Source organism: Peromyscus eremicus, chromosome 7 (genome assembly GCF_949786415.1).
Source record: "Peromyscus eremicus chromosome 7, PerEre_H2_v1, whole genome shotgun sequence".
Lineage (NCBI taxonomy): Eukaryota > Metazoa > Chordata > Mammalia > Rodentia > Cricetidae > Peromyscus > Peromyscus eremicus.
Genome location: NC_081422.1, coordinates 18,371,491 through 18,392,849, shown reverse-complemented (window position 1 = coordinate 18,392,849; position 21,359 = coordinate 18,371,491). Strand labels below are relative to the sequence as shown.

General features: G+C 43.7%; 2 protein-coding genes across 11 annotated transcripts in view; one reads left to right on the top strand and one right to left on the bottom strand.

Annotated features, from left to right (window-relative positions):
• Matcap2 (microtubule associated tyrosine carboxypeptidase 2) overlaps nucleotides 1-21,359 on the bottom strand; it is a 52,918-nt gene that overhangs the window by 19,887 nt on the left and 11,672 nt on the right. For 2 of the 7 annotated variants that reach the window (XM_059267518.1, XM_059267523.1), the window contains exon 3: nucleotides 1,544-2,238. In XM_059267518.1, coding sequence (XP_059123501.1) covers nucleotides 1,544-2,238 — 695 coding nt within the window. Of the gene's footprint in view, nucleotides 1-1,543; nucleotides 2,239-11,868; nucleotides 12,127-21,359 lie in introns of those variants that run through there. The other 5 variants (XM_059267517.1, XM_059267516.1, XM_059267521.1 and 2 more) reach the window with 5 other exon arrangements.
• Nucleotides 12,125-21,359, top strand: part of Anln (anillin, actin binding protein) — an 81,497-nt gene continuing 72,262 nt past the window's right edge. Inside the window, exons 1-2 of one of the 4 annotated variants that reach the window (XM_059267514.1) lie at nucleotides 12,125-12,247; nucleotides 16,662-16,763. The gene's annotated coding sequence lies outside the window, so the exon portion shown is untranslated. Of the gene's footprint in view, nucleotides 12,298-15,216; nucleotides 15,388-16,661; nucleotides 16,764-21,359 lie in introns of those variants that run through there. The other 3 variants (XM_059267513.1, XM_059267511.1, XM_059267512.1) reach the window with 3 other exon arrangements.

Sequence of the window (21,359 nt, the reverse complement as noted above, 5' to 3'; positions counted from 1 at the left end):
AGGATGAAGCTTTTTCAGGGCTGGGCAGGGGAAGATGTGTGATGTCATATTATAACTCACTCGGATTCTGGAGAGGATTGCAAGAACATTTTTCCACATTCTGTGATTTTTCTTTCATTTGATTAAGTGCCTTAGAGAGCAAATCTGGAATCGATCGAGAACATGTCCCTGCTTGTGGCATTTAAGGTACAAGCCAGCTAGGACTAGTGGTGCTTTTTAGAAACGTAGGGCAGTTCAAGTGTGTTTAGTTGCCTGCAGATGGAAGTGAGCTACAGGCAACCAGTGTCAACTACCTTCCAGAGAAGTGACAGAGAATTCGTTCTGATGGGATATGGTGCTTTCCTTCCCAATGCATAGGGATGCTGTATACTGGGCTTCATATTAAAGAATACTGGTCAATAAATCTCAGTCGACATTTTCAGCACTGAGGGGAGGTAAATAAGTGGTATTTTTACAATTATAAAACTTAAATTTATGAAAGTCTACCCAATAACACAATCTACAAAAAAGGGAGGGGGCATAAGAGTGACTGCCAACTAAAAAGAACAGCAAAGCAGGCCTGGGATGCTCAAAGCCCAGAGTCTGAGCCCCAGCACTCATTAAGTAAGCAGCCGGACAACCAGAAGGTCAAGGTCATTTTCTCTACACAGGAACTCTGGACCAGGCTGGGTCATTTGGAACCCTGTCTGAACAACAAACAAAAGGGTGAGTGCTCAATGAAAAACACAAAGGCAAGAGAAAAAGTTCTTCTCCCAAGGAAAATGCCAAGCATATTTTAAACCACTTTAGGAATTTTAAAAGCTTTATAAGCTATGTATATGTACAAGTGTATGCACACTCCTTATTTATTTCTAATAATATTGTATGTGGGGGTGACACACACGTGCATGTGGAGTTGGAGGATGGTTTGCAGAAGTCAGGTCTCTCCTCCCAAACTTTGTGTTTCTTGGGGTTCAACTGATTTGAGGGTGTTACACTTGGTGGCGGGCACCTTTACTTGCTGAGCCACCTCACCAGCCCAATGCCAGCACTTAGGAGGCGGAAGCAGGAAGATCTGGAGTTCCAGGATCTCTTCAGCCATGCTGTAAATCTGAGGTTAGCTTGGGTTACCAGAGGTTGTGTCCAGTACGTTCGTGAAGGGATGTTGGTGTAGAACAATTGCCTAGCATGTTCAAGACCTGGGTATGATCTCCTATACCCCAAGGTGGAAACAGTGCAGTCTACCTAACCCTCATCTGTGGGCTAGCTAATGAGCCACAAGTTCATAACTTCCAAACCAAAGCATAGAATCACAAGTGGTTCCCAGGTGTGGTGTCTTCCAGTCAGAGCACACAGTGTAGAGTCTTTGTAGATTTTGATTAGTGCAACATGTTCTCATAGAAGTGAGCAAAAGCACTCACTTGCAAACTTCTTACCACATAGCTACCCATCCTTGGTGGGAGTTGATCACAGGGGTATAAGCTATCTCTTTTTGCTTATAAAATGTTAGATAATTGCTTCAGCTACGTAATGAGGATATACTACTAGAGAAGTGGCATTTTACCTGCTTAAGAAATCGGTCAGAGGCGTTGCTGTATTTGGCTAACACACCTGGCAGAGTGGGGTTGGCATACTCAAACTGAGGGTTGTAAGTATAATCCGACTTGAAGAACCTCAGCTTTTCTTTCTCCAGGTTGGTTGGCTTTATCGCGGTCAATATACAGAATTTCTTCCCAGAAAGGTCGTCTCCCTTCTCAAAGCTTCTGCACAGCTGAGGTTGCTGCTTTGACTTTGGAAGAGAGGTGAGGCTGTGTCGGTTGGCCTTGCTTTTCGGTTTAGGTGGCAGTGTTAGGCCGTTCCCTGTAACAGAGATATCACGGGTAAACTTGACAGGACTTGGTACTGAACTAGTGACAAAAACAGCAGACTGCCTGTCCAGGCAGAACCAAGTACCACTGCTCGTCACAGGCACCAGGGCTGTCATCCTGTGAGGATCTTTGCTATGAGAGGAACTAGGAGATTTGCTGGGCTTTCTACGTCTTTTGGAGAAGGCAGAGGAAAATTGCTTTTGTGAATGGTGCTTTCTCTCCTCTTTGCTCTGTAGTAGAACATTGTAACTACTGGTTCCAGTTGTGAAAGTGTCCTTGAGCACTCCAGAGGACAAACTCGAAAAGCTTCTTTTGCTGTCAATGATCAACGCCTTCTCTGCATTTAGAACAGACTTCTTAGCAAGTTCATGCTCAGGCCAGTGAAGCTTTTCTGTGATATAAACAAAATCAAAACAAAGAAACAACAGAGATACCAGGTGAAGCAAATTGCTTATTAAATGGAAAGTATCCTGAAGGTTCTGTTTACAACTTGCAAATATCTTTAGAAAAGCTATTTAAAATATTAAAAGGTCATATTACTATGATCCATAAATATTATATCAAATTGTTCAGCTTCAAGCTATCCATGTGGTCAAAGTCTAATAAGACATGAAATAATGTACAAGAATACTCTAAACACCTCACTACTGTGAACTTCACAAGGACAGATTTTATAATAATATCAAAGCACCATCCAAGACACTTTCAAGGTTAATACAATCTTGACATTTGGAACTAAATACAAAGAGAACCACCAGTAACAGCAGAGTGAGGCTGTGGCAACCGCAGAACTCAGGAGACTAACGCAAGAGGACTGTCTGGGGTCTGGGGCCAGACTGGACTAACAAATGAGTAGCAGCCCAGGGTTACGTAGCAAGACCTTATTTATCTTAAAAACAAACTGTAGCTGGGAGTGCTGGTGACGCCTTTGATCCTAGCACTTGGGAGGCAGTGGCAGGAGGATCTCTGAGCTCAAGATCGGTCAATCAAGTACCATGAAAGCCAGGGCTACAGAGACAAAAAATTAAAACTAAACAAACACCCACCTCCAAAGAACAAAACCCCCCAAATACAAACACAACTGTGTTGTGGAATAATCTTTTTGTACACTGTGAAGATATGTCACTTGGATTGGTTTAATAAAGAGCTGAATGGCCAATAGCTAGGCAGGATTCTCAGGGCAGAGAGGATGCTGGGAGGAAGAAGAGCAGAGTCACCAGCCAGACTCAAAATAACCAAGATGGACATGTTAGAGATGAGGTAATGAGCATGTGGAAGAACGAAGATTAAAAATATGGGTTAACTTAACTTATAAGAGCTAGTTAGAAACAAGCCTAAGGTAAGACCAAGATTTCATAATTGATAATAAGCCTCCGTGTCATTTTTAGTGAGCTGGTGGACCAAAAAGAAAAGTCCATCTACACAACAGTGCTTTTCTATCTGAAAAAACAAAACATTTTTGAGAGTCAAGAGATAATCAGCTAGGTGCAGTGGCACGCACCTTTAATCTCAGCCTGGGAAGCAGAGGCAGTAGATTTGTATGAATTTGAAACAGCCTAGTCTACAGTGAGTTCCAGGTCAGCCAGGGATACACAGTGAAATCCTGTTTAAAAGAAAAAAAAAATCAACTGATGATATATATGTATTTAAGCATGTTTTAGTAAGATTAGTCACTATTAGTAATTGGTTGAGAGCCTGGGATGTACCTTGGTGACAGAATGTTTGCTATATCTCCAGCATGGAAAACAACAACAATAATAATTTTGGGGGGAGGTAGTGGTAGCACATGCCTGTAATTCCCAAACTTGAAAAGTAGAAGCAGGAGGATCAGAATCAAGGTTATCCTTAGCTGCATACTTTCAGGCCAGCCTGGGCTACATGAGATGCTGTTGCCAAAAAAGAAAAAAAAAATCACTATTACAAAAGTATCAGTATTTTAAATGTCAAGTTGAAGACTGTACTTAAGTCTCACAAATGCTTTCAACAGTTAAGAGTTGTCTAGACCACTGCTCATGCACTAGTTTTGAAGCTGTTAGCTGGGCATGATAGCTCACATGTGGAATTCCAGCATTTCACAGATAAAAGCGGGAAGATCAAGAGTCCAAGATCATCCTTATCTACACAGAGAGCTCTAAGATAGCATGGGGTACAAGAGATTTATATCTCTCTATTCCACAAATGAACGGCATATTGGGCACATATCTTTAAACACCTATATAAATGCATACTTAGACTGGCCCTGTGCACAGCCTGCATTCCCACTAGTGTTAGGAATGGAGGCCACGGATTCCACGTTCTAGAGAAGCACTCTAGCACTCAGTTACAGCTCCCTCCTACAACTGACTCTGACTCTGAAAACAGGCTATTCCTATGAAGCCTTTTAATAATACAGCACAACACATGGTTAAATAAGGTGCTATGGGCAGAGAGGTGATGGCCCACGCCATTAATCCCAGCACTCAGGAGGCAGAGTTAGGCAGATCTCTGTGATTTCCAGGCCAGCCTGGTCTACAGAGTGAGTTCCAGGCCAAGGCTACACAGAGAAACCCAAAGAGAGATGTTATGTTTCTCACTTGGGGGCAGGCTCCTGGCATGTTACAAGCAGAGATCAGAATGGTGGCAAAATTACTCTGAAGAATTCCCATTTGTATAGTTTACAGCCTATATGTTGTGCTGATTTTTATTATTGTATTTTTTGAGACAGGGTCTCACTCTGAGGAAGCCAGACTTGCCTAGCACTCATTATGCAGCCCAGGCTGGCATTCTCCCACCTCAGTTCCCCAGTGCTGGGCTTACATTTTGAAATTTTATAGTACACTTAAGACCCAGGACTAGCTGGGCGGTGGTGGCACACGCCTTTAATCCCAGCACTCGGGAGGCAGAGCCAGGCGTATCTCTGTGAGTTCGAGGCCAGCCTGGTCTACAAAGTGAGTTCCAAGAAAGGCGCAAAACTACACAGAGAAACCCTGTCTTGAAAAACAAAACAAAACAAAACAAAACAAAACAAAAGACCCAGGACTAATCTCATTGATTTATTTTATTTAGTTATAAAGTACCAGGGACCTCCAAATTAGTTATTTTTTTTTTTTCTGTTTCAAAAGGGTAGGTATAGTGGCACACACCTTTAATCCAAGCGGAAGCAGAGGCAGGTAGATCTCTGTAAATTCAAGACCAGCCTGGTCTACATAGTGAGCCCAGGCCAGCCAAGACCATACAGTGAGGATCTGTTTATAAACAAGCCTTACTATACTCCAGAGGGCTCTTTAAAAAGCTCGGGAGCCTGCAGATGTAGCCTACCTTACCTAGAGAGGATGAAGCTCTGGATTTGGTGCCCCAGCATCACTAACAATGTTGTAGCACACTTGGGAAGGAGGTGGAGGCAGGAGGATCATTAGTTAAAAGTTATCTTAAAACCTACACAATATTTGAGACCAGCTTGGACCACAAAAAACAAAAACAAAAACAAAACAAAATACTCAAAAACTAAAGCTCTCACCCCTCCCTTGAGGAGTCCACACCCACCCACACTTGGGTACATCTTCCTTCCCATGACTCTGCTTTGGGAAGCTATACCAATGCTTTCTTGGGTGTGTCTTTCTTCCTTCTGAGTGCATATCTTACCCTTGTTTTTAAGCCTGTATCAAAACATCTTTATTTAGCCCACTCACTCCTTGCCGGGTTGCCTGGGAGGAGGAGGAGGAGGAGGAGGAGGAGGAGGAGGAGGAGGAGGAGGAGGGAGAAGCTGGAAGTGCATATAATCAAGTGCATATGGTTGTTACCATGTGTGGAACTGCAGAAAATAAACAAAAGATATTCTATTAAAAACAACAATCCTGCCAAAATCTTCATGGAGGAGTAGGAAGGAACAGAGGGGTGCCTGACAGAACCCCTCTCCCCAGGAATCCTGGCATTTCAGTTCACTTGTTAATGATCTACTGGAGGCCTCCTTCCATCTGTTCTAGAGTCTTCCAGAACGTATGGTGAGGCCAATCCTGCCAAATGCTGGATAGTCTACAGCATCCAGCAAAGTGAGCCACATGGTAGTCCTGCATGAAACTCATCTAAGATGTGTAGAATTTATTTCCCAGTCACACTAATCCTATTTCAGCTGTATTAAATAGTACAGAGCCTGAGTTGTTTGTGATGGCTCACACATTTAATCCTAGTACTTGGGAGGCTGAAGCAGAAGTATTGTCACAGTTAAAAGGTGAGCCAGAGCTACAGAGCAAGAACTGTGTTTCAAAAAACAAAAATTGTAAGGGCCATCAAGATGCTCAGTGGGCAAAGGTACTTGCCATCAATTCTGTCAACCTGAGCTTGATTCCTGGAACCCACATGGTAAAGAGACAGAATGGCTCCCACAAGTTGTCCCTACATCCAGAGCACTTCAGCCAATCACAAATCTTTCATTAAAAACCTGGAGGGACTGCAAAGCTGGCCAAGAACCTGTGACTGAGGAGGTCGAATGTCCTTGGGAAGAACCTACTACTGTTACTTTGCTAAATGGACATAGCATGGAACTGCCTAATAAATACTCATCCTTATACTATATATAGTACAGTTATCAGCTCTTACTGCAGTAGACGTCATCTAACACAGAGACTCACAACTAGATGTGGTTGTGGAATAATCAGTATTCCAGGGCTCAGGAATACTACAGAAAAGAAGGTGGAAAGGTTCTAAGAGACAGAAAACAGGGAGGGCTGCTGTGAACTAGGGTCTTCTGGTCACAGGAGGACTGCTGCACCCATGAACTCAGAGCAGCTCTAGCTGCCTCACAAGACCTGCACAAGATCAAGCCAGCCAGTGGCTACTGGAGGAGGGAGGGAACTTTTCATTAGTGGTCACTGGTGAAGTGCTCATGTTTCTGTCAACTGCCCCTCACTCATATCCCTGTAAGTGTCCCTCCATAGGCCAACAAAACATGAAGTGAAGGGGAACTAGCTGGAAGGAGGAAAGCCATGGAGTGGGAGAGGGATGAGAGGGTGAGGAGGGTCTAATACAACACCAATACATTATGAAACATCCCACGAGTATACAAACCAGTCTAGGCTAATTGAACATTTTAAAGTAGAAGTAGTAGTGCATTAAAATGACTTCTCAGCATTAGTACTCTGGTAAATACACTGAATTTTCCAACACGACAAAAGCTTCATATCTATCTAGAACATGAGAAAAGGACACCCTGATTCCTGGCTTCATCCCCAGCTTTTCAATGACTCTCTGTAATATCAGCCCAATCATTAAACCCATCAGGGGCTCTTGTTCCTTATCTAAAAGCAGGAGGGGAAAGGGCCACCACTCAATAAATGAGTATTTCACTACTGAGAATGGTTAGGTTTCACAGGAATGATAAGGTCCTGGCTGGAAGAGAGACCAGCGAAAGCAACACCTGGTGGAAAAACACCAGTCAACAACTCTGGCCTACAAAACAGCACTTTGTGTTTGTCTGTTCTGGGTCTCTCTTCCTCCTTTTCCTGCTTTTGGCTCAGCATTTTGTTGTTTTGTTTTTAACATGACTTTCCGTGTGTGCTTGAATGAACATACGCCACTTGTGTACAGGTGCCTCAGATGCCAGAAGAGATGGTCGGCTCTCTCAGAGCCAGTTATTGGTAGTCATGGGTACAGGGGTGCTGGAACTCTGATCCTCTAAAAAGCAACAAGCACTCTTAACTGCTGACCCATCTCTCCAGCATGCCCTGCCCCACCTTTTTTTAATACAGTATCTCACTGTGTCACCCTGGCTTGCCTGAACTCTCTATGTAGATCAGGCTGGCCTAGAACTCAAGAGATCTGTCTATGACTGGCTTTTGAGCCTAGGGTCTACATATGCCACACAGTTAGCTACACACACTTCCAGGCCAATGAAAGTTTCATGATTCACTAATACTTATAAAACCTGACAAGTTGGGTTAATATTGAAAACACAAGTGTAAAACAGAACAAAACGAAAACCCCATAATGTCCAAAGATAAACACTTTAATGTTACCAAGTATTTCACCACTTAAGCTCAAATGATATCTATCAACAGTATTAATTTATTAGAATACTGGAGTAGTCTGCAATGAAAACAAGACAGGTTACAAGTGACAACGTTGAGGAACATCAGATAATGTTGGATAAAGGAAGCCAGTACTGATTACATTTGTATTTAGTTCAGAAGCAGCAAAACTAGCCTAGGCTTCTGTGGCTTATGCTTGTAATCCCAGCATTTAGGGGACACCGAGAAAGGAGGCCAGCCCAGGTGACACAGTGAGTTCCGAGCCAATCTGGGCTAGAATGAGAACCTATCTAAAAAACAACACTCCCTTGCCCCTGCACAAAGAAAGGAAACAGAAAACAAAATTCAAGCAACCAAATTCTCCACTCTTTCTCTCTTCTCAAGTCTTTCCTTCCCTAGGCTACCTTTCCGTCTCCCTCCATATGCAGGGAGGTGAACAAAACCAGCTGTGAGCAGGTCGACACTGCAAACGTCATAGTTTTGTTCCTGGGGAAGGCCATAATACACCAAATGTGAAACTTCAACCATGGGACCTACTTCAACAAGATGACTTCAAGGTGTCCGGAGAGTCTGAAAGGAAGTGCTCTTTGAAATGAAGAATGAGCAGCTATTACCCAAACATCCTGAGAGAAGAGGTGTCTAGGGAGAAAATAATGAGCTGGGAGACCGACTGACACATGACAGGAGCGGGGAGACTCAGGGGGATGCCGGCGGGCGGTGATGAGGCTGTAGGGAGGGATGGGACTTGAACTGCAAAGCTGTGGACAGGTTTTTCTCCCAAAGCTAGGGAAAAATGTGTTTGTTGTTAGGTTACAGTCAATGCTCTCTTTCGCTACCACCACCACCATCCCAGATTTCTAACAGTAGAAAAACAAGTCTCATGTTAGAAGGCTCTTATTAGGGTTGGTAAGATGCCTCAGTGGGTAAAGGGGCTTGTCGTCAAATCCGACAACCTGAGTTCCATCACCAGAACTCACCAAGTAGAAGGAGAGAACTAAACCCTGAAAATCATGCTGACCGCCATGTGGAGGTCAGACATGGTATGGCATGCTCACCCTCCTCAACCCCCTTACACACACACACACACACACACACACACACACACACACACGTAAAGAGAAAAAACAAATGCTTGAGGATTATTATTAACAGGGTAACACTGAAGTAGTCTCAACTGGGACTAGGAAGTACACATTTCGTATGGTGGTTCAGAACTGTAACCCTAGCACTTGGGAGGCAGAGGCAGGAGGAGCTCCAATTTGAGGCCAGCATGGCCTACACAGTGAGACTGCCTCTGAAAACTGAAAGGAAACCAGGCATTACGGTGAAGTCCCGTAATCCCAGCACTCTGGAGGCTACGGCAGGTGGATCTCTTGATTTTGAGGCTAACTGGTCTACTAGAGAGTTCCAGGCCAGACGGCTACAAACTGAGACCTGGGCTCAAAACAAAAACTGAAGAAAAAAAAAAGCTACTGAAATGTAATACCAAATACTGGGGATTATAGGTGTGAACCACCATGCCCGGATACCGAGGGTTTGGTTTGGTTTTTTGAGCCAGGGTCTCACATATCCCAGGCTGGCCTCAAACTCACTGTGTTCAAGGATAACCTTGAACTCCTGATCTTCCAAATCCTGAGGTTACAGGTGCACTCCCCCATTTTAGCTGGTTGCCTGAGGCGTGATGGAAAAGAATACCATCCCGGGAAGTGTAAGACAATGAAACAGCTAGGTGTGGTTCCTCACAAGATCCTGGGGACAGGATACTGCGAGTCCGGCACCAGTCTGGACTACAAAGTGGGGCAGTGTGTCTAAAAGGAGAAAACAGAAGAAAGAACGAAAGGTTCTAAGAGGGGAGCTAGGTGTGGTGTTGCAAACTCTAATCCCAGCACTCAGGAGACTAAGGCAAGAGGCCACTCTGTGCTATGTAGAAAAAAACCAGGAGAGAACAAGACAAAGGAGCAATGGAGGGAGGAGGAGAGAGAGGGGAAAGAAGGTAGAGAACGCGTTTCTGATTTGATACCATTTCCATACACCATACCGTGTTTTCTACAGCCTCCCCGGGCCTTGTGTCATCTCACTCCCTAAGCAGCCGTTTCACAAGACGTCATATTTAGATCATAGTACAGCGTGGTATAAAGTGACTGCACAAATAACTGCACTTCCGTTTTGAAACATAATGTGCACTTTATATTTACAGCTTTTTTTTTTTTTTTTCCTGCTTGAAAACTTCTGATCCTCCTACCTCCTGAGTGCCAGGGTCCTAAGTGTGCACTAACACGCCCAGTTGACATGGTCCTTGGTACGGAAGCAGGGCTTCTTGCATGCTAGGTAAGCACTCTCTCCACAGCTCCCCAGTTCCTTTACATTTATTTTAGGATAGGCTCTCAATAAATTGCCCAGGAAGACCTTGAAGACCTTGAACTTGCCATCTTTCTGCCTCAGCTTCCCGAGTAGCTGGGATTACAGACCTGTGCCACCAGGCTGGCAAATTTACTGCTATTTCAAAGCTAAAAAGAGAAGGAATTCATTTTCATCAGCACTCTTACCACAGTCAGGTTTTTCTGCTAACAGGAAGAAAACGAGCACCTGAGACACCAAGCCAAGGGAAGGAGAGTCAGGATAGTCCAGGTGTGTTTTCAGCTACGATCTCTTCATAGAGGGTTTGCCTGTCCCATTCACTAGTTGATTGATATTTCAGCAAAAAAAAAAAAAAAAAAAAACAACCCTAGACTACAGGAGAGTCTGTCTAAAACGACGACGACGACGATGATGATGATGATGATGAATATGAAACCCCTTTGTAACAATGTTTAAAAATACTAGAGACAGCCGGGCGGTGGTGGCGCACGCCTTTAATCCCAGCAGCACTCGGGAGGCAGAGGCAGGCGGATCTCTGTGAGTTCGAGGCCAGCCTAGGCTACCAAGAGAGTTCCAGGAAAGGCCCAAAGCTGCACAGAGAAACCCTGTCTCAAAAAACCAAAATAAAAAATACTAGAGACAAAAGTGATATCTACATCAAATCACAATTGTAAAAAGCCTAGTGCCAATTTAAGTGGCCTCTAAGATCTTGGCTTTTATAACTTCCTGTCACCATAACATGGTAAACTATAGGTTACCAGGTTTGCACAAAAATCACTTCTGCACATAGTATAAAAAATTAAGATCGGAAATATTTTCACTGAAAAATAATTTAGTTTTTCAATTTAAAAAATACTGCTGCAACATACATATATGAGTTTCAAAGTACCATAATGAAACCTATTACTTTGCATGCTAATTTTAAAAAAAAAAGTCTTAGCCAGTGATGTCCATAATCTCAGCACTTGGGAGACTGAGGCAGAAAGATCATGAGTTCAAGGCCAGTCTGGGTAAGGTGGTCAGCTCCTGTCTCAAAACAACTAATTCAGAAAACTCGTCTTCTAGGTACTGCAAGACCCTGAAGCTAAAAGTTCTAGACTTATTTTTTTACTCTAGTTTGGGAATTAGCTATTTCCCTTAACTCTGTTGTTTTGGTACTTGTCCTGAAGAAATGTTTTCATGCAGAATCAAACGCAGGGGAAATGGCCCAGGAACTGTATAATATTATTAAAGATTTAAATATAGCTAATATGAACAGCTACTTAAAAGTGAAAGACAAACTTTCCAACCTTGGATCTAAACACCCGTTCTTATTAATAACATCAATTCAAGATGTTTTAGACTAAAAGCATACAAAACATACACTGAAATGTTTCCTTAGCTGACTTTTTTGTGAACATTCTAGAAAATAGAACACCTCACTAAACACTAAAATGCTCTGAAATAAGACTGTACTCTGGACTACACTCTCTAGACTGCACAGTACCCGTGGCTAGTGACTGACAACAGAAAAGGGACAGCGCTCCCTTCTCTCTGCAGCGCTTGGGGTGCCGCGCCGCGCGCACACGCGCGACAGCTACCTCTCGGTCCTCCAAGTCCCGACCCCAACGGTTTCCACTCGCTGCAGCCGCGCCACCGGGGCGGACCTTGTCTGCACTCACCCGTCACGCGAATAGACTCCAGCATCGTCCCACCGTGGCCAAAGCCCAGGCCGGCGGGCCGCAGGGGCGAAGACTCCCGGGAGGTAGCTCGGGACCAGCCGGGGCAGGAACTGCAGCGCACGGCGGCGGAGGAGGTCCGACGCAGCGGCTGGAAGGTGCACTGGCGGTTCCACCTGGCCTCAGCGTTGAGAACACGCCTCGGTGACGTTTCAGCTCCCCCGTTGCTAGGAGACGCTCCTGCCTTCGGCGCACACCCGGCGCCACCAAATGTGCTCGCCGCTGGAGGCGCTCCTGTGACTGAGACCCTGCTCGCAGGGAGAGAGGCGAACTACAACTCCCAGCGTGCACAGCCCCCGTGGGCTAGTCCGCCGCGGCTTAGGTGTCTGGACAAAGGCACACTTGCGTTTGAATTTGACAGTTCGGAAAAAAGTCTGTGTGAGGTTCAAAGGGGCCTTAATTTCCTAATGGCAGCGCGAAATAGGAATGGTGTGATAATTCTCAGTTTTAGCTGAGCAGTGAAAATGTAGTGCCCTGACCTTTCAGCTTATTTACGTGATATGAAACAAGACGGTTTTAGATTGAACAGATTATTTTAAAAAGTGGATGGCCAGGTATGGTGGCACACGCCTGTGATCCCAACACTTGGGAGGTGTGGCAAAGAGGATCAGGGATTCAAGGTCATCCTTGCTAAGTAGTGAGTTTTGAGATCATCCTGGACTATACAAGACTCTGTCTCAAAAAGAATAAATAAATACATACATACATTCATAAATACATAAATAAATATTTTTAATTGAAAAAGGTGCTGGAGATATGGCTCTTGCAGAGGCTCTGGGTTTGTTTCCCAGCACCCAGATGGCAGCTCAAAACTACCTCTAAGTCCAGTTCCAGGGCATCTATCCCAGGGCCTCCATTGTTCTCCCCAGGCACCTGCACTCACCTGGTCTACAAACACTCATGACACACACATATACACACAAGTTTTCAAAAATAAATTGAAAGGGGAAACGTAATGGGGATGTAGGTCAGTTGGTGGCGTGCTTGCCTGGCATTCATGAAGCCCTGAGTTTGACCCCTGGTATGCAAAACCTGGCCTGATAGCACTTGCTTATAATTCCAGCACTGGGGAGGTAGAAGCAGGAGGATCAAGATATTCAAGTCCCTCTGTGAGCTTGAGGCCAGCCTGGGTTACAAATATTTGATTTGTGTACCTAATTTATGTTGTAGAATATTATTTTAAGATGTGTTACTTTTGTTTATGTTGCATTTGTTTAATTCTGTGAAGCTGTGTTACTGTGTCTGTGTAAAACACCTGATGGTCTAATAAAGAACTGAACGGCCAATGGTCAGGCAGGAGAAAGGATAGGTGGGGCTGGCAGGCAGAGAGTTATATAGAGAAGGAGAAAAGGAAGAAGTAGCCAGTGAAGGAGGAGGACATCAGGGGTCAGCCACCCAGCTAGACAGCCAGCCATGGAGTAAGAGTGAAAGTAAGATTACAGAAGTAAGAAAGGAAAAAGCCCAGAGGCAAAAGGTAGATGGGATAAGTTAAGAAAAGCTGGCAAGAAACAAGCCAAGATAAGGCTAGGCAATTATAATTAAGAATAAGACTCTGTGTATTTATTTGGGAGCTGGGTGGCAGGCCCCCAAAAGAGTAAAAAACAATCAACAACAAATTTATATATCTATACATTGGGGGTTGCATAAAGGGGTTCTCAGAGAAAATAAATTAATTTTAAACCAATTATTTGTATACATAGAATTTTGCCATTTTTAAAATATAAAGGCAAATTTTCACACTGAGATGGATGTGCTGGTTCATTTTTCATAAAGAATTACTCTCAGCTGAATATTTAATAATGCAGGACAGAGCATCTTCAATACTGCTGTACATTTAGTGTGTGTGTAAGCATTTGTGTGCCATGACGTGTGCGTGGAGGTCAGAGGACAATCTGCAGGAGGAGCCAGTTCTCTCCTTCCACCAAACGGATTCTGGTACTCAACCTTAGGTCGTCAGGCTCGGTGCTAGGCACCTTTACCTGCTGAGCCATTTCACCAGCCTGCACTTTCCACATGTTTCAGAGGTGGTGTTTTTTCTTTTTATAATTATCAATGCTGAGAGCACCACTTTACATAAGCACATAGTACAAAATTCCAGATGTACGTTTAAGGATATTTCAGAATGTCAGAAATTCTGTCCCAATCCCAAGACTAAGTTCATTTCAATTAAAAATAAATAAATAAAGACTCAAATCAGCAACTCAAACAGCAAAAAAAAATTTTTTGCAGGGATTGTGGTAATGGTGACACAAGGCTTCAAGTAGGCCAGGCTGACCTAGCACTCACTACACAGCTGAGGGTAACTTTGAACTCCTGACCCTCCTCTCTGCTCAGCTACTCAAGTGCTGAGATTATAGGAGTGTACCAGTATACCACTACACATGGCTAAAACTACAACTATTCTTAACATTTTAAAAAGATTCTTAATGTGGTCTTTAAAAAAATTATTTATTTTGTGTGCATGAGTGTTTTCCTTCATGTGTGTGCCACAAAAATGCTTGGTGCCCATAGGGGCCAGAAGAAGCCGTCAATTCCCTGAAACTGGCTTTATGGTTGGTTTTGACCCACTGCTTGGGTGCTGGGAACTGAACCCAGGTCCTTTGCAAGAGCAGCAAGTGCTCTTAACTACTGAGCCATCTCTCCAGTCCTTCAAACAGCAACTTTTAAAAGCAAACATTCTAACACAATACAGCCTACAGACACACAAGGTACTTACATGCTGAGGGATAATGGTGGAGAAATATTAAAAGCCTTTGTTTCCATAATTAAGCCACACTGTGCTTCCATAAGAGCAGAAAACCTTATACATACAATAAACCACTGCCACCCTTAACGTCAGGTCGTCTGGAATCCAAGCCGAGGTGTTTTAGGTGGCATTCATCACTGCTGATGGGGACAGCACCCACTCTAAAGGACACGTCTTGTGTTCAGAGGCAAGGCTGCCGTAACTTCACTTCATGCCGTGCTGGTGAGTGCTACCAGCAAAGCTCTGCACTCAACGCACTTGACCGGAATCAGTATTTGATCATTACATGTCCCTTTACTGCTGACAACATTTTTCACAACCCTCACATTCAGTTACATGGCCCCATCTGGAGTCTCAACCCTCAGTTTCCGAAGCTGAGTCCTAGATGATCCTTGTAGTCTCATCGTGACTCACATCTATTTTCAAATCCCAGTGGCCAGAGTGATCCTGTTGAAGTCAGATCATGGCACTCTGCTCACTACCCGTGAAGCCCTTTATGACCTAGCTCTAGGCATCTTTTTTATGTCATCCCCTATTATGCCCTCAGTCTCGTCCTGGAGACCCCTTGCAGCCTTGATGCTGCCCAGCAGTGACAGACACTGTCTCACCACAAGGCCTTTGTCATTGGTGTTTCTTTCTGCTTGGAATGCTCCTCCAGATGTCTGCAGACGACCTCCCTCAGGTCATTCAAGTCTTGATCCAAGTGTCACTGTCCTGTAAGACTTTTCTAGTCATGCTACTTAAAATTCCTCTTCTTGTTTCATATTTCATGTCTCCCTTCTGTGCTTTATTCCCCTGAGCACTTACTTGGCATTATGAGTTCTATGTTTCCTGGATTTCTTTCCTATTGTCTGTACCCATCCATAGGACACACAACGTTTGTTTTTTTTTTTTTTTCTTTAGAGCTATAGAGATCAAATCTAGGGTCTCACACATAAGCACATTGATCTCTGTTTGTTCACGTCTGTACTCTACACCAAGAGCAGTACCTAGGGAGTGGGGAGCTGGAGAGATGGCTCAGCAGTTAAGAGCACAGTTAAGAGGATCTGGGTTCAGTTCCCAGCACCCACGTACCAGTTAACAACCATCTGTAACTCTGGTGTCGGGGGAATCTAATTCTGGTTTCTCAGGCACAGCAAACATGTGATGCACAAACATATATACAGGCAAAAAACACCCTTACATATGACATAAAAAATGAAAAAAAATTCAAAAGAGGAAAAAGATGAAGAAGAGTGCCTGGCACATAGTAGACACTCAATAAATGTGAACTGATAAGGGAATAGTAGAAAGTGTGTGGATTTTCAGTGTCACCTCAAGAAACAGAATGGTATCAGCTGGTCTTCAGAGCATTTGTATTTTGGTTCAAGTGTTTGCCTAACCAATGAGAGTTGCAGTTACTCTTGCAACACAGGGCTGCATTCAGAAACTCGTTTTTCACGTTTTCTATGAGCACCTTACCCCTCAAATTTCTAGTTTCTAAAGTAACTATAGCTTCAGGGCTATTTCTCAAAAAGGAAAACTTGTGGATAGCAGGCAGTACTATATCCAATGTCCAGCCTGCTGCCCTTTAACAGTATATAGAAGACAAGAGTCTTGCAACCTCAGTTTCTTCAAAACACAGAATTGTTCTTGCAATGTGTTTTCATGCTCCTCTCAGGTGTAGCAGATAGGAGTGAGTTTACTTCAGCTGCTGTAATTCATGCGCCTCTATGAAAAAACATGTCCTTGTGAGTGAGCACCTTACTCATGTGATGCCTTTAGCCCTCAGGATTAATTGTCTGATGCTCTGAATAAAGCTGGCTACTGCGTGACACTTCAGTCCACCCTCATTTAGAGGCCGAGCTCCCTAGGGTTCAGGCTGCCAATGAGAATGGTAAACAGAGCTTTAGAAAGTCTGATGTTCACAGTTTGTGCAGAGTTTTCTCTACACGTGGTTAGCAGCAGGTGTCAGCTTTCCCTGAATTTAACTAGCTTCTTCATGTTTCAGCCCTGGCTACGCAAGTCCAAGCTTTGTATGTACTATGCAAGAGTCCACTACCATTGTACTAGGCCTCAGGCCCACTTCCATTACATCTGAAACAACCAAAAGGTATGCATTTCATGGATTTTTATATAAAAGGGCCTGGCTTAAAGCTTTTAGAATATAGAAGGACTTTATCGACTAGTAGGGAAGATTTTAAATACTTGACATGCATTGCATGTATGAATATATATGTATATACTGCATACATACATACATAATTAGTATACATACATATACAAGGAAGATTATATACTAAAACTATATCTCCTCTTCAATGTTCATCAATCCTAAGAATTTTGGGGTTTGGGGTGGTGGTACAGGCCTTTAATACAAGCACTTTAGAGACAGAAGCAAGCAGATTTCTGGCCTGCCTGGTCTATATAATGAGTTCTACCTCAGCCAGAGCTACATAGTGACACCCTGTCTCAAAACAAAAAGAAAAATGAAAAACTTAGAAATTTTAAAAATGGGGCTGGAGAGATAGCTCAGTGGTTAAGCACACTACTTGCTGTGCAGAGGACCTGAATTCAATTCCCAGCACCTACAACCATCTGTAACTCCAGTTCCAGGGGCACCAACACCTTCTCTGACTTCCATAGGCACATGATACACATAAATACATGTAGGTGAAATATTCATACACATAAAATGAATAAATCTTTTTAAAAATTTTGAAAATGGCAGATGTGGTGTGAGGTATGTGAAAGGTTTCTGTACCTCAATATTGGGGTTCTCTGCCAATGCGATAATTCAGACCAGGCTGAATCAAACCGAATTAAAGTTTAGGATTGAAACTGAGCAAAGCATTCTCAGGTGATCCCAAGGAAAGAGGAGAAACCACCATACAAGTCTGTGGGTCCGACCTTAACTACCCTGTAGGCGTGGTCTCCAGCATCTCAGGGGGAGGAGCCGCCACTTGGCGGTCTTCTTGGGGTGGGCTCTGGAGAGACAGAGACAGAGACAGAGACAGAGACAGAGAGAGAGAGAGAGAGAGAGAGAGAGAGAGAGAGAGAGAGAGAGAGAGAGAGAGGGGTTAGAGGGGGGGAGAGAGAGGAAAGAGAGAGTGAGAGGGGAGAGAGAGAGAGAGAGAGAGAGAGAGAGAGAGAGAGAGGAGAGAGAGAGAGGAGAGAGAGAGTGGAGGGGGGAGAGAGAGAGAGAAGAGAGTTCAAACTCTGTGAGTTTGAAGCCAGCCTTATCTACACAGTAAACCAAAGATACACAGTGAGACTGTTTTTTTAAGAGAATCCTAAAACTGAATTTGATATTTGTATTTAGCCCACTTGGAATCCCAACCTCACACTTATTTTTATGTTCATCCTACCAATATTTGTTTGTCATTTTCAATTTAAAAATCTTTTTTTTTTTCTTTTTGGGTTTTTGAGTTTCTCTGTGGAACAGTCCTGGCTGTCCTGGAACTTACTCTGTCCACCAGGCTGGCCTCAAATTCGCAGAGATCTGCCTCCCAAGTTCAGGGATTAAAGGCATGCGCCAACACTACCCCACTTCTTTAAAAAAATTTTAATAAGTGTTCTATGAAGACATATGTCAGTATAATTCAAACATCTAAAATTATGTTTTGCATATATTATCTGGGCATTTTCTAACAAATTCATGAACACAGAGTTTATCTAAGTCTCTAGTGCTGTTTTTCAACAATCCCAGCCATGTAATCATTCATCTTCATCCAATCTGTGCATCTGCATTGCTAATTATTGATTCATCCGGTGCCTGCACTGGACACAGCATCTGCAGCTGTCCCGTTCTGCTTTTGAGTCAGCATTGTTTTTACACATCGCCAGAACAATGAACAATACGTCTTCTGAGAACCTCTTTCTACACCTGTTCGTACGTGGACTTAAGACTGAGATAGAAGGACTCATTGAATCACTACCTACTCCTATTCTCTCTCCCTCCCTTCCTTTATCCTCCACTTTCATATCCTTGTAAAAAGTCAAGATAGGCCGGGCGGTGGTGGCGCACGCCTTTAATCCCAGCACTCGGGAGGCAGAGCCAGGCGGATCTCTGTGAGTTCGAGGCCAGCCTGGACTACCAAGTGAGTTCCAGGAAAGGCGCAAAGCTACACAGAGAAACCCTGTCTCAAAAAACCGGAAAAAAAAAAAAAGTCAAGATAATTGTATTAAAATCAAAGCCAGGTGTGGTGGCATATGCCCTAATCCCAGAATTTAGGAGGTAAAAAGAAGATTAGGAATCCAAAGTTATCCTCTACATATTTTGAGGCTATCCTGAGCTACAAGAATCTCCAAAGAAAACAACAGCCAGGCAATGGTGGTCCATGCCTTTAATTCCAGCATTCAGGAGGCAGAGGCAGGTGGATCTCTGTGAGTTCAAGGCCATCCTGGTCTATAGAGTGAGTTCTAGGACAGCCAGGGCTGCACAGAGAAATCCTGTGTCGGGGGTGGGGGGGAGGGGAAGGAAAAGAAAAGAAAAAACAACAAAAATCCAGCCAGACTAAGTGGCACAAGCCTGTAATCCCAATGCTTGGGAGATGGAAGGAAATCATAAATTTGAGGCCCGTCTGGACTACACGGGTCTCTGGTTCAATAACATCTTTGTTGGGCAGTAAAGGCTTGCTGCCAAGCCTGATGCTCTGAGTTCAATCCCTGGAACCCACATGGTAGAAGGACAGAGAATCCACTCCCACAAGCTGTCCTCTGACCCCACATGTGCATTGTCTTTGGATTTTGTGATTGAAAAGGGGTCTTAGGCAAGGCCTAGAAAGAAGAGGAGAAAAGAAAGGAAGAACCAAATGAGGTCCCCTCTTTCAAAATGAATCCGTCCGGTGTCAAGATGACATAAAACTAGCCAGCACAACGTATGTTCAAACTCGTCAAGTCCCTCTTCTGAATCCATTGAGATGATTGTGGGATGTCCGTCTCTCTTCAGCCAATTCGTACTTATTGTTGTGGAGACCTGAAGCCTTGGCTGCTTGTGCAGCTGCAGCTGATGCTTCTGCGGCTGCCTCACAGTCTGCTGCCTCTCTGTGCTCTGTCCGCCAGAGAGGAGGATGGTTCTGTCAGCCTGGGCTGCAAGTCCAGGGGCTTGACTTCATGATGGTCAGGACGTCAGTGATGGGTTTGGGGACAACTCAGATCTTAGAGAGCTTGGATGTGGAGCTCTCTGTTGCTTTAGTGACCTGCAACTGGAATAGCGCCACCTTCAGATCATCAAGCTCCTCCCGATTGTTGCCTCAAAGTTCCCAGCTCAGCTATGGCTGGGCTGCTCCTTGCTGCCTTGCCTGGGCCAAAGAGTCTGTTTTTAAATCTTTTGGTTTGATGTTTTATGTTGATTTGTAGGTTTTTTAATTTGCATATATTGAATCAACTTTTGAATCCCTCATATGAAACCAGCTTGCTTGTGATATATGTTTGGTTTTTTTTGTTTGTTTTTGTTTTGTTTTTTGAGACAGGTTTTCATTATGCAGTCCTGGTGGCTGGTACTGAGGTGATCTGCCTGTCTCGTTCTGCCCAGTGGTAGGATTATAGCATGTGCCACCAAATCTGGTGTGTGATCATAACATGATCTTGACTTTATATTGCATCTATGTTTGCAGAGAAGCTGGTATGTAGTTGTGCCATCATCCACTTTGGGTATCAGAATTACGCGAACTTCACAGGATGAGTTTGGTAGTGTTCTTGTCCTTTCTTACTTTATTTTTATTATTATTTGTGTATATGACACACAAGTATGGGTGAGTATGAGTGCCACAGGAAGCCAGAAGAGGATGTTGGGTCCCTGGAGTGTTTGTGAGCTACCCAACAGGGGTGTTGGGACCTGAGAAAAGTAGCAAGCATTTTTAACTGCTGAACCATCTTTCTGGCCCCTATGGAGAGCCTTTTAATTACTATTTTCATCCAACCACCTTCCTGGTTATGGACTATAGTAGTATGAATGCAATTGGCCCCCATAAGCTTATAAGAAGTGGCACTATTAGGAAGTGTGGCCTTGTTGGAGTAGGTGTGGCTTTGTTGGAGAAAAGTGTAACTGTGGGAGCAGGCTTTGAGGTCTCATACACTTAAGCTACACCTAGTTCAGTTCACTTCCTGTTGCCTACAGATCAAGATGTAGGACACTCAGCTCCTTCTCCAGCACCATGTCTGCCTGCATGCTGCAATGTCCTGTCATAACAACAATGGACTAAACCTCTGAAACTGTAAGCCAGCCCCAATTAAATGTTTTCTTTTATAAGAGTTGCTATGGTCATGGAGTCTCTTCACAGCAATAGAAACCCTAACTAAGAAAAGTTAGTAACAGAAGTGGGGTACTGTTGTGATGCTTGGTCATAATTTTGTTTGAAGGAATATGAACCTTGGGACTGTAGATTAGAAAAGCAGTTGAACACTTTAAGTTCTGCTTAATGAGCCATCCTAGTAGGAGCATGGAAGACAGTGGTGTTGCGGATGATTTGATGAACTCTGGGGGCCTGGCTCAAGAGGTTTCAGGGGAGAAGAATTTTAGTATATAGCCTAGAAATTGTTCTTATGATATTTTGGTGAAGAATGTGGCCACATTTTATCCTGTCGGAAAAGTCTGCCTGTGGCTAAATTGAAGAGTTTTTGATTAATTCCACTGGCAGACAGAGGAAACTCAAAACAATCTAGTATAAACTCTGTTGTGTGGTTATTAGAGTTAACTCAAATGAAG